Source organism: Lissotriton helveticus, chromosome 5_1 (genome assembly GCF_964261635.1).
Source record: "Lissotriton helveticus chromosome 5_1, aLisHel1.1, whole genome shotgun sequence".
Lineage (NCBI taxonomy): Eukaryota > Metazoa > Chordata > Amphibia > Caudata > Salamandridae > Lissotriton > Lissotriton helveticus.
In genome coordinates this window covers 197,254,701-197,272,666 of record NC_136065.1, presented here as the reverse complement: position 1 = coordinate 197,272,666, position 17,966 = coordinate 197,254,701, and the positions used below count along the sequence as shown (strand labels likewise).

Here is a 17,966-nt window from a genome sequence, read left to right as displayed (position 1 = left end):
CAACGCTTGCTTTTACCATGCATGCTGTTACAACGCAGGTTTTACTACGCATACCATTACAACGAATAGCGCTTTAGGGTACTGGATAGTGAATAGTTTAATTTACTATTCCAACTCCAGTCCCCGTGGACACTAGGGAAGGTGTTGGATAGTAAATTAAATCTATTCCCTATCCTAGAGCGCCCCCCAGCGCAATGCGTTGTAATGGTTTTCGTTGTAAAACCTGCGTTGTAATAGCACTGCGTGGTAAAAGTTGCGTTAGAAAGGATGTTTCCCTTACTTGAGATATACAGGCACATGCTGGCGTGTGGAAAACATTAAGGTGGACTTGCAGGTGATCCTACTGTGCCAGACATACAGTTCAACAATTCAAAAATGATGGCCACATCAGATGGTATTAGATTGAGGACAAAACCAGTGAACGTGGTGGCAGATGTCAGAGGGCTGGAAACACCAGTCCTGCAATACTGATGTAAAAGGGCAATGCCTAAATTAATTAGGTATTGCATATTTTAAGAGTTAGATCTGAGGGTCCAATATTTATACCTGGTGCTCACCTAAAATAAGAGTTTTTAGAGAGGTGGTCGAAATGTCCTACCTGCCCTGGCCCCAGTATGTCGAGGGTTACAAAAGACCAGTGTTAGAAATGGGATTTCTGGTTGGCTGTTGCTTGCACCAAAGCCAGGCAGAAACCACCACTCTAGTCAGGGCAAGGGAGTTCCACGCTGAAGATAACTTCTGCTCACCCCCTTAGTAGCTTGGCACGAGCAGTCAGGCTTATCCCAGAGGCAATGTGTAAAGCGTTTGCGCAACACACACACACAGCAGCAACACACTAGGCACACTACAAAAAAACTCCACACAAGGTTATATCAAAAATAGCCTTTGTATTATCATAACCACATTAGAAACATAATCACACATTTACACTGTGCCAACTGGCACTAGGCAATATTCACAGGAGATTATATACAAGACCAGGTCAATTGGGCCACGGTCTGAACCATCAGAACAGGTAAGTAAATGCAAAACACAACCAGTACTCACTGGTAACATAATGACCTAAGCATTATCACATTAGCATTAGACACCATCCTAAAATATCACAGCATGACATTAGGCAATAAATCACATTAGGCCCAACCCTCATCAGCATAAACACATTATGCACTAGGCCTCACCAGCAAACACAGTATGCAATCACTTTAGGCATAAACATATTATGCATTGGTCATCACGTTAGGGCTGGTGCCCTACCAACACTCTCAACTAAACCCCAGGCCAACTGGGCCCTTGGTGGGGCTCCCACTGCCCTATGTCCAGAAAGTCAGGGCACTAAGGGGGACCTCTCAAAGGGCCACCTGGCTGCTTCTGCAGCAAACACACCATGTGCACATGTGCAGGGGCCTGGGGTACATTCACCCCCTGTCTCACCTAGAAGAAATAGCCCCCAATGAAAAATGGCACCGGCACTACTGTGCCTAGTGAGCCTCACTCTGGGACTTTGTAAATAACTTTGCCCCACGTTGCAGCTGCCTGCTACGGCAGCGCAGATGAGGAAACCAAACACCAAACAAGCACTGGCACTACGGGGCCCCCAGGGAGCTCCAACGCAGCTCCAGGCACCGACAATGCTGGAGCCCAGATTGCCCCAATGTTGCAGCTGCCCACTGTCAGGTGGGGCAGCTGTGACATTAACGGGCACCGACAATGTGCTGAAAATGGCACCAGCAATGCCTGTGTGAGCTCCACTGGGCTCGTTAACAATAACATTGCCTCACGATAGGCCCCACTCACCGAGACCTTGCAGGCTCCTCTCCGCTCCTCCGGTCTTCAGGGGCACTCTCCTCAGTTTTCTGAAGGCGGCCCGGTACATGCTACAGGTAGGCCTCAATCACAGGACCTCTTCCGGTCGGCTCCAGCCTGCACGCAGGGCTCTCCTCACCATACAGGAACCCGGTCTTGCCTCAGGTGCAGTGCTGCCTGTCTCCCTTCGCCCGCGGTGCTCTGGGCGGCTGTGGCTGCAGCTGGAGTCAGACACGGAGAGCGGTCTCCATCTTACATCTCGGCCAGTCCCAGCGCGGGGTAGGCTCCCACCTGGGTCTTCTCTTGCGGCCACCTTCACCAGTCAGCATGCAACATGCAGGGCTCTCCCACTCCTCACTGGAGCCCCGCTCCAGCTGGCGATGACTTCCGGCTTTCGTCAATTGCCCAGGCCCCCGACCGCAGTCAGGCTGCCAGTGGCGGTGATTTCCTGGCGATAAAACACGGGGTGGTCTCCCGCTTTAAATCACGGCAATCGCGGGATGGGCACCCGCCATAAAATGAACAAACATGCGGGGTGGGCACCCGCTAGAGCACCTAAAAGCGGGGTGGGCACCCGCTTAGCTCAGCAAAATGCCATGTAGGCTCCCGCTCAATTCCCACGGCGGTTAGGGGAATCATCAGGTCGCAGCTCAGGGCTGCAAGTTAGAAGTAGAAGCGCTCCTCTAGGCCCTAGGTCCTGGGTAAAGGTCACGGGGCACAAGGCTGGGCTCAGGAAGGCCAGCGCACAGGGCCCTCCAGCAGGGAGGCAGTCCCTCATGGCGGTTCCTTCTTTAGCCCAGCAGCCGCAGCCCCCAGCATCAGAACAAGCACAGGAACCCACTTTTCATGGGGCCACACCCCCTATCTTTAAACCACTTACCCCTTTTTCTACAAAGCACAGGGCTTAGGGAATCAATCAATCAATCAGAACATTTATAGAGCGCGCTACTCACCCATGAGGGTCCCAAGGCGCTGGGAGGGGGGGGCCTTACTGCTCGAAGAGCCAGGTCTTGAGGTTCTTCCTGAAGGAGAGATGGTCCTGGGTTAGTCGTAGGTGGGTGGGGGAGGTTGTTCCAGGTCTTGGCCGCTAGGTAGGTGAAGGATCTTCCTCCGGTGGTGGATCTGCGGATCCGTGGGTTGGTGGCAAGGGCGTGGCTGGCGGAGCGGAGCTGGCGGGTAGGCGTGTAGAACGTGAGGCGGTTGTTGAGGTATTTGGGGCCCAGGTCGTGGAGAGCTTTGTGAGCGTGGGTTAGGAGTCTGAACGTGATCCTCTTGCTGACGGGGAGCCAGTGCAGGTCCTTCAGGTGGGCGGAGATGTGACTGTTTCGTGGGACGTCCAGGACGAGTCGTGCAGATGCGTTCTGTATGCGCTGGAGTCTTTTCTGTAGTTTGGCCGTGGTCCCAGCGTAGAGGGCGTTCCCGTAGTCCAGGCGGTTGGTGACGAGGGCCTGGGTGACCGTTTTCCTGGGGATCCAGCGGAAGATCTTGCAAAGCATGCGGAGGGTGTTGAAGCAGGAGGATGTAACGGCATTGACTTGCCTGGTCATCGTGAGGGAGGAGTCAAGGATGAAGCCCAGGTTGCGTGCGTGGTCCGTGGGCTTGGGGGGGGTGCATAGAGCCTGGGGCCACCAGGAGTCGTCCCAGGCGGAGATGGATGGGCCGAGGATGAGGACTTCCGTCTTGTCTGAGTTCAGTTTCAGACGGCTGAGCTTCATCCATTCCGCGACGTCTTTCATTCCGTCCTGGAAGCTGGCTTTCGTGGTGGCGGGGTCGTTGGTGAGGGAGAGGATCAGTTGGGTGTCGTCTGCGTAGGAGATGATATTGAGGTTGTGCTTGCGTGTGATGGCTGCGAGGGGGCTCATGTAGACATTGAAGAGGGTGGGGCTGAGCGAGGAGCCTTGGGGTATGCCGCAGATGATCTTGGTGGCTTCTGGGCGAAGGGCGGGAGACGGACTCTTTGGGTTCTGTCGGAGAGGAAGGAGGTGATCCATTCCAGGGCCTTTCCTTGGATCCCGGCATGGTGGAGGCGGGTGGCCAGAATGCAGCCGATAGGTCAAGGAGGATGAGGGCAGCAGTTTCCCCGTTGTCCAGCAGGGTCATGATGTCATCGGTGGCAGCAATGAGGGCGGCCTCGGTGCTGTGGTTCGCTCGGAATCCGGACTGTGATGGGTCGAGGGAGCCGTTTGTCTCGAGGAAGGTGGTCAGCTGCTTGTTTTTGTTTTTTTGGTTTTTTCGATGACTTTAGCAGGGAAGGGGAGGAGCGAGATGGGGCGGAAGTTCTTGAGGTCCTTGGGGTCAGCGGTGGGTTTCTTCAGGAGGGCGCTGATCTCCGCATGTTTCCAGCTCTCCAGGAAGGAGGCGGATGCAAAGGAGTTGTTGATGATGTCCCGGAGTTGAGGTGCGATGATGGAGTCGGCTTTGTTGAAGATGTGGTGTGGGCAGGGGTCGGCTGGGGAGCCCGAGTGGATGGTGTTCATCGTGCGGATGGTGTCTGTCGTGCTGACCGGTGTCCAGGTGCGTAGGGTGGTGGTGGGGGGCGTCGGTTCGGTGTCCGGGTACGTGTTCTAAGCCCCAAAGCTGTCGTGGATGTCGGTGATCTTTCGGTGGAAGAATGTGGCGAGGGAGTTGCAGAGGTCTTGTGATGGCGCAATGTCGTTGTTGCTGGCGTTGGGGTTGGAGAGCTCTTTCACGATGTTGAAGAGTTCCTTGCTGTTGTGGGTGTTGTCGTCTGGGTGTTGTCGTCTAGGCGTTCTCTGAAAGATAACCTTTTGGTGGTGAGAATCAGCTGGTGGTGTTCGCGGATGGCGTGCTTGAGGGCTGTCATGTTTTCCGTTGACTGGTCTTGGCGCCAGGCTTTCTCGCGGGCGCGGCAGGATTTCTTGGAGACTTTGAGGTCTTTGGTGAACCATGCGACTTTCTTGCTGTCGTGGTTGCTTGGAGGGTTCTTAATTGGAGCAAGGGTATCGGCGCAGTCGGTGATCCACTGTGTGAGGTTGCGGGCTGCCTCGTTGGGTTCCGTGGTGTTGGTGGGAGGGTTTTGGCTCAGGGAGGCGATGAGCTGGTCGGTGGTGATCTTGCACCAGCATCTTCGGGGGCATGTTGCGGGCGGTGGTGGGTCGTTGTTTTCCTGAAGTTGAAACAGACGCAGCTGTGATTGGTCCAGTGGAGTTCGGTGGCGTGGCTGAAGGAGATGTGGTTGCTGGAGGAGAAGACGGGGTCTAGCTTGTGGCTGGCTCGGTGGGTGGGGGTGTTGACCAGTTGCTTGAGTCCGAGGTTGGCTAGGTTGTCTAGCAGGGAGGTGGTGTTGTTGTCCTTGTTGTTCTCCAGGTTGAAGTTGAGGTCCCCTAGCAGGATGTAGTCGGGAAAGAGGCGAGAGCGAGCGGGCTGATGAAGTCTGCGATGGCTTCGCTGAACTGTGCTTGTGGTCCCGGGGGTCTGTAGATGAGGGTGCCTCTGAGGGTGGTCTTGGAGTCGTTGTGTATCTGGAAGTGGAGGTGCTCTGCGGCGGAGAGGGAGTCGTTGGTGTTGGTCGTGATGCGGATGGTGTTTCTGTGGGCAATGGCGATGCCACCTCCGGTTTGGTTGACGCGGTCTCTCCGGATGATCTTATAGCCGTCTGGGATAGCTATGGCGATGTCGGGGGCTGAGGAGGCGTTCATCCAGTTTTCCGCGAGGAATGCGATGTCCGGTGCTGTGGTGTCAAGGAGGTCCCAGAGTTCGATGGCGTGTTTGTGGACGGAGCGGGTGTTGAGCAGGATGCACTTGAGGTGGTTGTTGTTGGCGTCTGTTCTGGCGGGCGTGGAGCCGGACCGGGTGCAGCAGAATTTGCAGGCATGGCAGGTGAAGGCTCTGTGGGTGCGTTTCGGTGTGGCTTTGTAGCAGGCTGGCTGTCGGCCGGTGTTGAGTGCGTGGAGGGTGGCGGCGTCGTATCTCCGTCGGGTGGGCTGGCTCCCGCGGGGTCCAGGGGTTCTGTCGCTGGGCGCGGTCCAGGCGTTGACGGGCGCAGACGGGCTTGCCTTTGGCGCGCCAGCGGCGCACCCGCTGCGCGCGGCCGCTTTGCGGCCGCCGTTGCGGCCTCCATAAGAGGCGAAGTGGGAGGGAGGAGCAGCTGGGAGGCGGGAGCCTGGTGGCCAATGGGCAGTGGCAGGGGGTACAGAAGGAAAAATGGGGGCGGGCCGCAGGGGAACAGCGGCGGGAAGCAGGGAGTGGGGGGAGCACAGAGGGCAGAGCAAACACGAAGTATGAATGACAAGGGAAACCACAGAATCAGGGCACAAATACAAGTAAAAAAAAATCAGAGACAGAATACCAGTGGCAGCAGAGGTGCGGGAGGCGGGGGGTGGGCGGGGCACAGAGGGCAGAGTAAAGCGAGGTTCGAGCTACAGGGGAGACCAAGAAATCAGAACACAGATACAGTATATGAGTTCAGAGACAAGAATATCAGTGGCAGCGAGGTGCAGAACAGGAGGCAGAAGCGTCAAGACCAGGTGCGAGCCGGCGGCGCCGGGGGCACAATTTCGGGGTCAGGAGGAGCCGAGCGCCGTGGGGGGGCGGCCTGGGGACAGGTCGCACTCACCTGCACCGTGCGGCCACCATAAGAGGCCAAGTGGGAGGGAGGAGCAGCTGGGAGGCGGGAGCGGGGTGGCCAATGGGCAGTGGCAGGGGGTACAGAAGGAAAAAGGGGGCGGGCCGCGGGGGAGCAGCGGCGGGAAGCGGGGGGGCACAGAGGGCAGAGCAAACACGAAGTAGGAATGACAAGGGAAACCACAGAATCAGGGCACAAATACAAGTAAAACAAATCAGAGACAGAATACCAGTGGCAGCAGAGGTGCAGGAGGCGGCGGGCGGGCGGGGCACAGAGGGCAGAGTAAAGCGAGGTTCCAGCTACAGGGGAGACCAAGAAATCAGAACACAGATACAGTATACAAGTTCAGAGACAAGAATATCAGTGGCAGCGAGGTGCAGCCTGGGGACAGTCCCAACTGGTACTGGAGCACTCTGTTTACCAGGCACCCCTTCCCTATTGTAAGGTGGGGGCTTGGTTATCAGACACACCACAGAGGGGCGGAGCCAGCATTCACTAGGGCAGGCACAATCCTATTCAGGGACCAGGGACTTTGCCTCCCACCACTCCAAATGCAGATGTCCCATTCAGCCTAGCGCTGACTCACTGGAGCCACACACACCAGGCAGGCAGACACATAGCACACAGAAATGCTAACTTCTGAAAGTGGCATTTCCAAGATAGTCATAACAAATCTGCGCACACCATTGCGTAGCATTTATTATCACTATTCCAAAACATACCAAACTTGACCACGCTGCGCCTCTCATATCAGGAATTACCACTGAAACACTTATCAGGGAATGCCCAATGCATTCCTATGGGAGGGGCAGCCCCACAGAGAAATCAAAATGGCTGTTTGTGACTACCAGGACATGTCACACACTTAAGGTGCATGTCCTATCTTTTACCTACAATGCACCCTGCCCATAGGGCTATCTAGGGTCTACCTTAGGGGTGACTGACAAGCAGTAAAAACGGGGGTCACTAACATGGCACACACTTTAGGTGCCACGTCACAGCGGCAGTAACACTGCGCACTGGCCCTGCAGTGGCAGAGGGCTGGGATAGGTTTGGAAGGCTACTTTGTTGGGTGGCGCAATCAGAGCTGTAAGCTCACCAGTAGCATTTAATTTACCAGCCCTGGGTATATGAGATACCACTTTACAAGGGACTGACAGGTAAATGGAATATGCCACAGAGAGCACACACACTTTACACTGGACAGCAGTGCTAAAGTGCCCAGAGTCCTAGAACCACCAACACCATGTCAGAAAAAAGCTAGGAGAAAGGCAAAAAGTTTAGGGATGACCCTGCAAAAAGGGCCAAGTCCAACAACCAGTGTCAAATCCTTTGTGAGAATACTCAGGCAGAGTCTTTGTGATGTACAAGTGTGTTAGGTGACAGCTCCTTCTCTGCATCGTCATACCTATTCCTCTTTGTCTTACTGTCTTGAAAAAATACATACAAACTAACTGCCATCAACTTAAAAGTACATGTTCAACTTTTTCAATACAGTGCACCCTGCCCTCTGTGCTGTGTAGGCCTACCCTATGGATGACATATAATTTGAAATGGGAGGTTTGGCCTGGCAAGATGATTATCTTGCCAGGTCGAAATGGTAGTTTAAAACTGCACACACAGACTGCAGTAGTAGGCATGAGCCATATTTTAAAGGGCTACTTTAGTGGGTAGTGCAATCAGTGCTGAAGGCCCACTAGTAGCATTTAAATTTAGAGGAACCGGGTATATGGAGTACCACTTTACTATGGTCTTACCAGTAAATTAAATGTGTCCTTTTGATATAAGCCAATTTCAGCATGTTTAGTGGAGGGCACACAAACACGTTAGCACTGGTTAGCAGTGGTAAAGTTCACAGAGTCCTAAGGCCAACAAAAGCAAATTCTGTAAGAATAGGTGTGGAGGCAAAACAGTTTGGGAGAAGACAGGTCTAACAGCTTGCACCTGATTCTTGGCAAATCTATCCTTCAAACACCTCCTCTTGTTCTGACATTTCTTTGAATCTCCCATATGATGTATTTCTCCACACCCATTAGATCAAAGCTTTTGGTGACTTCCTGTCACATGGCCTGCTGCTGTATAACACTTAGGGGGTGTGGAATCAGACAATGGTGTTCTCTAAAGAGGTCCTCTAAAATGGTTGTTACAATCTTCGCCACCTTTTCAATAAATATTCACTTCCTTGTTGGTGGGATAGTTTCCACCATACCAGTGTGGATGCAAACCGATAAAAGTTACAAGGAGAAGAGAGTATTGCTCGAAGGAGGTGTTGCTTCAGTTAACCTGTCCTAGATTGTGATAGCTGACTGTTTGATCAATTGTGGTTATGTTGTTTTTTATGTGAAAATATGAAGGATAAAAAATTGACCTGCTAAAATATCATTGCAAAAATATCGACTATCATAGTATAACATTCAGAACAAACAAGGCCTACTTACTCACTTTCTCCAGGTCTGCCCCCAGAATATGGAACTCTCTCCCATCAGAGATTCAGTTAAACCCATCGACCATCGCTGTCAAGAAAGAAGTAAAAAGGATTTTATTGAACAGATTCCTTCCTCGTCCAAGGTCAATACTTGGACTTCCAGACTCACCAAGTCACAGTTTGCATTTGTATTTCACTGAACCACCTTGAGAAGAGTGATCATGGACAATGAAATCATGAACTTGCTTCATGTTATTTTCTACTATATTTATTTGATGTTTGATTTGCTATATAATGTAGCATGGAACACTTTCGCTGTACAGCACTCGGATCATGGCCACACTTTATAAAACTATCAAAATAAATCATAAAGGTAAGTATAAATAGATGTCTAGGGGGCATATTTGCAAGAACCTCATTAAAATTATCGCTGTTTTAGCTGAAGGAAACTGCCGCTAAACCGGCGATAATGGGCTTGCCTATATGCGCTATAGAATTCCAATAGAAGCTCAGGTTAGATTTCCTGCACATCTAACCTGGGCTTCTATTGGAAGTCTATAACGCATATTAGCAAGCCCATTATCGATGTTTTAGCTGCAGTTTCCTGCCACTAAAACGGCGATAATTTTAACGAGGTTCTTGCCCCTAGATTTACTATCCCTAACTTCACGTCTAAAGAATTGAAGATACATATATCCCAAAGATTCACTTGGGGGAATAAGTATAGTGTACCTATATTGTATATTACCTATATATACTTACCTTCACAATAGTCTGTAAGTCAATATTTTCGTCACAATATTTTGACAGGCTAATATTTTTTTCCTCAATATAGATACAAACCAACTGACCACAAGCAAACAAACCAGGCATCTATAACAATCTGGAGCATGTAGATTGAAGTAATCCTCCCACCCTTGAGTAGTGCTCTTTTCTCCTTGGGTGATCACCAATAATCCATGATTTACATAAAAAAACAGACTGATCGTTGTACGCCTCTGTACATACACTTTTCCATGTAAATTCTTAGGGTATAATAATTTGGAAATGTAGATATGGTAACAGACGTACATCCATGAGTTATGTTACAATGCTTGCTGCAAGAAGACGTGTACAAGTATGAGATATTTTTAAACAAAGAAAAGCGTGGTTAGCTTTCATCTTTTTTTACTGAATACTTTTTCCCTATTCCATTATTGAAATTTATGGGAGTATGTTTACTGATGCATTTCTAGAGTTCAAGCCACAAAAACAGCAATCTAGCTGCATGTTACACACTTTTGTAATGGGACACATATTTGTAAGTGACTTGGAGTAAACGACCTACAATCTATTTTACAGCAAATTATGCATTGTATTTGCTCCATTTCTTTCACAATACAGAGTCCGCACTATGTCTATTTACCTGCAACCGAAGTACTCCTTAAGGATGATCAAGATGTCAAGAATCTACAGAATTTAGAAGGAAGATGAATCCTTTTCCTATGTACTATAATAAATACGTTACTCCCTGTAGCACACTATAAGGATGCTACAAGTCGCTGTAGTGTTCTATAACTTTATAATAGAATTTAGGGCCATATTTATGACCCCAGTTGCTTCACACTTGCACCACATAAGGTGGTACATGTGTGACGCAACTGAAAAATGAGTTTTTTGAAGCCACGCAAGGCCACTTTGCATGGCCCTGAGTGGCCTAATAAAACTTGAAGAAAGCAAAGCAGAACAAATTGCTGCACTGCCTTACTCTGCACTCGGGAGGTGTTCCATGGGCGTTGCATGAGTGTTACCATTCAACTGCCATGTTTTTTTATGTATTCCCAGATTTACAAGAACTGGTAAGCGTGGGAATGCGCCAAAAAGATAACCTTCCCAGGAGATGCAAAACAAGGAGAACTATCTTTTTTTTTCCTCATTACTTCCTTATGTGTGCTGCCCCTTCCTACACAAAAACAATCCTGCATACAACACAGACACCCTTGCTATGGTGCAAGGGTGTCTGCTTTGACACTAGGCAGGCAAAATGCCGCCAGCTCAGGGGAAAAGGCTGGAATGTGCCATTTTTTTTAATACGGCGCATTCCTGCCCTTTCCCAGTCAAGCTGCGTGACATTTTCATAAATATGTACCCCTGAGTTTTCATGCTTGTTCCTCTATACGATTCATATGATTCTTTGGTAGCTTTCAGTATCCTTTTCACGTAGGGTAGGCAGTACAGTATGCCACTAAATAAGTTGTATCTAGACATAACTGTGAAGCAGGAAGATAGATGTAAGGCTATGGATGCTGTTCTGAGCGCTGAGGAGTAACTAAAGGAGGGTAAAACAAGTGTTACTACATTTATCAGCTGGTGGTGGTGCTCTCCATGAAGATTTCAAGGAGGTACAGTTGGTCTGATTATTTGTGGAAGAGCTGTTACTTGAAGAGACATTCTTTGTTCCAGAGCCTGCCTTTCATCCCTTGGAGTTGGTTTCTCAAAGATTGTTTCATTATATGAAACTGATCTGGCAAGCTGAGTATGTCCTCTTGGTTAGGGCCATATGTCTGTAGTAGCGTAAGACCCGGTCTAGTGTCTCAGTTTCATTGTACCAGCACACCTAACACCCACCCACCACCAGGTGTCATAGGTCAGATGACCCTGGCCAATAAAAGGGGCTGAGCGCACGTGCTCAGGGCCCATTACCCATCCCCAGCCACTGTGTCCGTGTCTGATTGTATGTCTGCAGAATGAGGGCCTAGCGCCCCTCACCCAAACTCTACAATGGCGACGAGGCGGAGCTGTGCCCAGCGTGCCACAGCTACATGAAAACATTGTGGGGGAAGAGGAGAGAGCTGCAGGGCGACGTCACGCCCCACCCCCCTCCCCCGCAGAATCGGCGCCGGCCGCCGTGAGGCCCGCAGGGTGTGTGCCTTGCCCCGGGCCTGGATATCCATGAAGAGGTGACCGAGAGCCCACCCCGCACCTCTCACGCCTGCCAGGGAAAGCGGACCGGCCAGAGGCCACCTGCACCGGCCGCAACTGTGCCCCGGATGATGCGGACCGACCGGAGCCCACCAGCGTTGGCCGCGAGCCCTAGCGTATGAGGAAATCCACGCGGAGCCCACCCGCGTGGAAGAGGAGGCCCGCTGGTAAGAGAAGTGCCCAGGAGAAAAGTGCGGACCGACCGGAGCCCACCCGTGTTGGCCGCAAGTGAGGCCCCACCGCGTGGTGACCAACGCGGAGCCCACCCACGAAGCGAAAAGGCCCGTAGGCCGGAGGTGAGCCCGGGCGTGGAGAGAGGTGCCTGGTGGGCCGCGCAAGCATGAAGCGACCCCCCCCTAATGTGAAAAACCAAAAGCGGAGCCCACCCGCAATGGTGTTAACAGAGACAGTGGCGGGCGCCAGCCGGCGCCGCCGACAACACAGAGCGAAGCCTACCTGCTATGAACCTTAAAAGCTGCCCCAACAGTGCGCAATGAAGCAAGGCCAGCGGAGCCCACCGGCGGCCTGCTAGGAGCGTCCTCTGTCCCTGCCGTGCAGCGCGTGTGAGTGGAGGCTGCGGAGGTGGGGTGAATATCCAAAGGAAGCGCCCGCAGCATGTGGAGAGCTGCCGGGCGCCTATACACGCAAAGCAGAGCCCACCCGCTGTAAGCAAAGGAGTGGTGAGGCCAGTGTGCGGCCAGCAGCTAATTTGTGCAAACCCCCCCTCCCCCACAGCCGTGAACTGAAAGGGCCTGCTGCGAGGGGCAGGGGACTAGGGAGAAGACTGCATGCGGCCAGCACCGCCTAGAAGTGCGCTACAAAGCCCCAAGCACCGCAGAGCAGCATAGGCCATGACCCCCTCTTCCTCCGTCACATCAAAGGATCACAGGGGGAGCAAGAAGGGCAGAGCGTCCCTCCACACAAAGCCCCAGCGGAATGGGAAAGGAACTCAAAACTCACTGGCAGTCAGGAGGAGTCCCCGCTGATCCCTGCACCCGCGTGCCCTGAGGAGCGGTCATCGGGGTTGCGCTCGCCCATGGTCAGGGAATGTTGGACCCCCAGGAGTCTTGGGACAGGCCTGAATGGGCCCGGGACACGGCTGGGCCAAACGTGAAAAGCACACAGAGCTTGCAGTGTGCGAGGAGCTTGCCAGGATCACGTTGAAACGTACAACACTTCCACCTAGTGGACATTATCAAGTATTGCAGCAAATGCAGAAAACAAGCCTTCAACAAGCCAAGGTGGCACAAATAGCTACATACAGCACACGTGTAGGAGCGACAGAGCTCCCTAAGATGAACAAAGTGGCGAACAGTGGTAACAGGTCACCAGAGAACGCTGCCACCCAAGAGACACTATACAGTGGCGCAGGAACGCCACACAGCGACAAGGAAGCCACACCAGGACAGCACAGCACTGCGCAAGCAAAGCGCAAGGAGTGAAGGAACTCCCAGCACCAGGAGAAGGACGACAGAGCAGTAGCGCAGTCCACCAGAAGCACTGAAGCCACACGGACGGAAAGCACGGTGACGCCTAGTGGCCACAGGCTGTCACCGCTGCCAGAAGAAAGTAAAGGAGCACCACCACACGAAGGTACAGTGGTTCCAAGACTCCCCAGCCAGGCAAGTGCGACACTGAGGAAGCACGACGACCGCCGACACTGCTTCAGAGTCCCCGGAAGGAAAGCAAGCACACCCGTGAAGTAACGGGAGCAACCTGAACACGAAGAAGACAGGAGTGGTGAATTAACCCTCCGCTCCCAACGAAGCACAAGGAGAGCGCGGACAAAAGCGCGCCAACGCAACAGTACCGGATCAGAGCAAACAGCGATCACACGGAAGACAGCAAAGCGTGAGGACTCACGCAGAAGGTGAAGCCGACCACTCAGTCTGGTCGCGAAGAAGAAGATGAAGCCGACCACTCAGTCTGGTCGCAAAGCAGAAGGTAAAGCCGACCAACTAGATGGTCGCACAAAGAACCCAGACGGTCACACGACGTGACGCATCCAAGAAGCTGGCCAGCCAGATGGCCGCACCAAAAGCCGACCCACCGGGGGTCGCGAAAGGAGGTGACCGAAGCAAGGGTCAGCAAACAGTGACATCGGAAGACTTCCAGCCGGAGAACCGAAGATGGCCTGCCAGCATCGGCAGAGTGGACCGGCAAGAGGTCCCAGAAGTTTGAACACCAAAGACCCAGTCCACGATCTTGGGCAAGCGAACTTCAACAACCACAATTCAACATTCCAAGTCTAAAGAGAAGATCGCAATGACCGGTCCGGTCACAGACGAGAAGGGGACAGTGTCCGAGAACCAGGACAAGACCAGGGCGAAACATGCGGAGTGCACGCTGCCTGGAGAAGTCTGGTCAGGAAGATGAAGACAGCAAGGTGACCAGACCGCGTTGCGAAAAGGAAGATGTAGAAGGAGTGGCACGTCTGCCACCACCAAAGAGACGAAAGGAGAAGAGGTCTGAACAGCACGACGACAGATAAGAGAAAGGAGCAGAGCAAAGAGGAGTGTGGACCAAGACACTACAACACACCAGAAGAGGAAACACCGAGGAGAACGTGAGAGGTGCAAAACAGTCCACACGCACGACCGGGACACATGTACCACCACTGGAAGTAAGCATCCACGTGCGAACCCGACACTCACCCAGGAATGACAGAAGCGAGCAGGCCGGTCTGTTGGCAACAACCACCTCTGGGATGGAACGGACACAGGGCTGCGGAAATCCAGGGGCAGAGGCATCAGGGACACCGGTGGCAGCGGATCCCACAACGAGAGACGGACTGTTGCAGCTCCCGCTGAAGATTCTGGAAGACCAAAGGTCGCACAAGACGGAACCAGTGCCAACAACAACTTTTCAGGTGGAACTTCGGACACGGAGAGAGGACCCGTAGCGACGTCCTTCAACACGTTGGAGCGGCAAGGCGGCAATGTCCTCTGGTCCAGTGGGAGCCTGGTAGAAAAGGGCCTCCGGGTCGTCCAGTGAGAGGGGACACCCACGAGAGAGGGGTATCCGTGAGAGGGATAACCTGCAGCTGAAGATCCCGTCAAAGACAGACACCAGTTTGAACAAAACATCTCAACCGGGACGGTCCAGCGGAAAGCAACACACGAGGGACCTTATATTCCTACCTACACATTCACGAGACGTGAGTTAGAGCGAGAGAGACTGTACAGCCCACCTCCAAGCTCCAAGTCTGCCAAGGCAAGCAGAGACACCATTGCCAGTATTCAACGTGGCCAGCAGTGGAGAAGACTAAGTGGGAGTCGTCGTGATTAAGTTATGGGTTTTGTGTGAACTCTATGCTTTCCCACAGGTTGGACTTTAGTTAGGGTAATTTTCTTAACTAAGGTTGGGAGGGATGTAGTAACGTAAGACACGGTCTAGTGTCTCAGTTTCATTGTACCAGCACACCTCACACCCACCCACCACCAGGCGTCATAGGTCAGATGAACCTGGCCAATAAAAGGGGCTGAGCCCACGTGCTCAGGGCCCATTACACATCCCCAGCCACTGTGTCCGTGTCTGATTGTATGTCTGCAGACTGAGGGCCTAGCGCCCCTCACCCAAACTCTACAATGTCGAGGAGTGACTCTCTGAGACACAGCTGTCCTCACTTTAGATTGCAGTGGTGTTTGCAAGAGTTCTAACCTTATGCAGTAATAACATTAAGCAGTATTATCACATTCCTCGAAATCTGAGGTTATGGTAGAAACGCATGGTAAAATCAATACTGCGAATTTCTTCTATCATGACAATACTCAACGAGTCTGAAAGCTAACATTTTGAAGGATAGACAGCACCAGCGCTTAGACACCATACCTAATTATCAGATCGCTATATAAGTTTACTAGATAAATCAATCAGCACCATGAACAAATGTGGAATAAAAAGAAACCCCCCAAAATATGCTGTGCGTTAAAACTCTTAACAAATCGGCTGTTGCTAGCAAAGGACACTGAGGTAATTGTTCCAATCCTCTATAGAAAAATAATACTTGAATGTTGAGGTGCAGTGAACTTCTATGGTTTTGACTAGCAGCATCTTGTGAGAGACGTGACGCAGTGAGGGCTCCAGAGTAGTTGTCAGTTTGGCCACAAGATGGTGCAAGACTGCCAGGAGATGAAAACGGTCTACACGGCTGAAAACAGTCTGGACACGGCTATTCTTTTACAGGAATAATTAACTCGTCATTGTTTTCAAATGGCATCTCAGTTATGCTTGCTATTGGCAATGATCAAAACTTAGCCTTTATATTAAATGCATGCATGCGTTGAGCTTCTTTCACAAACGTGGACAGAGGCACGTTTTTTTTTCCCACACACAATACATGTGTTGTTGTTGTTGAATCAAACACACGTCTGTGAATACACGCTTAGACAGTAATGAGTTCTATTTTAATAAACAGTCTTTTCATTTATTTTATATAGAAAGGACAAATTTAAGTGCAGTGGCCACTTTTGATCTCCTAACCTGGTAGGCCGTAGCCAGGAGCATTTGCGTTGAAAGAAAGGTTTGAGACATGATAGATGAAACGAGGGGTATGGAGGAAGAGTTGGTGGTATATTTTATTTTATTTATTTTAGCTGTTTTATAGCGCGCTCAGTTACTACCAGAGTGTCCTGGCGCGTGAAGAGAAAAACAAGCAATTACAATATTTGAGAAAATGCTACACTATTTGTGAGAATGCCGCTTTTTCTGTTGTATTTTTGGTATTTGCCAAGACCTTTTGATGTTTCAAAAATTATATTTATCTATAAGTGGCTATTTTTCCAGGCTACCACCAAACAGTACATAAGCTCTGCTATATACCCGGTGGCTTGTAAATAGTACATAATCGCGCTGAAGACCAAAAATAGAGATGAAGAACAATTTGACCGGTGGCTGGCTAAATAGTGTGATGGAGGTATTTATTTATCCAGCCATGAAGAAGAAAATGGGACAACAAGCAATGCTAGCGCGGTTGCCATCCTGTATTACAGATGCAAAATCTGTAAGGCATTTAAATGTAAGTGCATGTACAAATGTACAATAGTATGTACAAAGATAAGTCCACAAATTAAGCTAAGCTATTAAATAATGAAAGAACTGTAAAATCCATTTTGAATAAAACATTTGTTATTTTAATATTCAGATAAGAAATGTGGAAATCAAACTTTTATTTCAGGAGCTTCAGGATATGGCACACAGATATTTTGTGAGCCAGTCTAGTCAGACTATTTGGCTGTCTGCAAATATTAATAAGTATGGTTTTAAAGCATGTTAGTTTGACTTACTCTGAAAATGCATTGTTTTATACTGTTCATGATGTTCTTTTAATGATTTTAAAGGATGGGCTCATTTCAGGCTAGCTTTAGGATTCTTTTAAGGGAATGTGCTTGTTAGTATTTCAAACCTGGCAACAAAAACAGCAGCAGCAAACAGGGAATGAAGACAGATAGGTGGTGTCTGGGCCCCAGATGGAGGGACACATACAAAAGGGCTTTAGGACACTTGCAGGAGGTAAATTGAGTGAGACACAGGCTTCTATGGAATGGGGAAGTGAAAGCTGGACACAGGTAAGTAATGCATCTGGATAATTCACAGAAGTTCACTCTGCTGCCTATGAATAAACAGACTTGTTCATAGCATTCAACAGAGGACCACGCTTTGCTTGGCAACAGTCTCCATTCCTTCAGCAGCTGCCAGCAAGACCTCCTACACATACCTGTGAGTATCCAGGGAATTCAGGTTTTTGGTTCATTGTCTGCTGCTTGTGCACTCCTCAGTCCGGATCCCACTCTCGTCCCAGTGTGTCCAAATCGACTTTTGACAACCTGGAAGACCAGAGAAAAAAGCATATTGACAGTACAAGTTTGGGCGATTAGCGTACAGTTATTTGTTTGTCCTTAGCAGGAACTTATGACATTCTTTAAAGACATTTAGTATAAAGTAAGCAACAGAGTGATTCTTGTTGAATACACATTTTGAAGACACATAGCAAAAAGAACATTGTTGTACTGTTGCAGGGATTCTGCTCAAGAACAGAAATATGCTTGGGACAATAAAACATCAGTATGTAGGGGACTGATTCACCATATGAAGGAAAGTAGGATATGCTTTCATGGTCACTCCCTCTTTTTGCTTGGTGTCAGTATGTTTTTGACCTTGTCTGACTAGAATCCTGCTAACCAGGAACCC

The 17,966-nt window shown here is 50.5% G+C and overlaps 1 protein-coding gene across 17 annotated transcripts in view; it reads right to left on the bottom strand.

Moving 5' to 3' along the window:
* Window positions 1-17,966, bottom strand: part of LOC144754318 (uncharacterized) — a 771,250-nt gene that overhangs the window by 289,834 nt on the left and 463,450 nt on the right. For 8 of the 17 annotated variants that reach the window (XR_013594709.1, XR_013594701.1, XR_013594706.1 and 5 more), the window contains 2 exons: window positions 17,494-17,602; window positions 8,830-8,904 (listed from right to left, as the gene is read on the bottom strand). Coding sequence is in view for 5 of the 17 variants with exons in the window: in XM_078641989.1 (XP_078498115.1) it covers window positions 8,834-8,904; window positions 17,494-17,529 (107 nt within the window). In the remaining 12 variants the exon portion in view is untranslated. The remainder of the gene's footprint in view (window positions 1-8,829; window positions 8,905-17,493; window positions 17,603-17,966) is intronic. The other 9 variants (XR_013594705.1, XR_013594698.1, XR_013594702.1 and 6 more) reach the window with 3 other exon arrangements.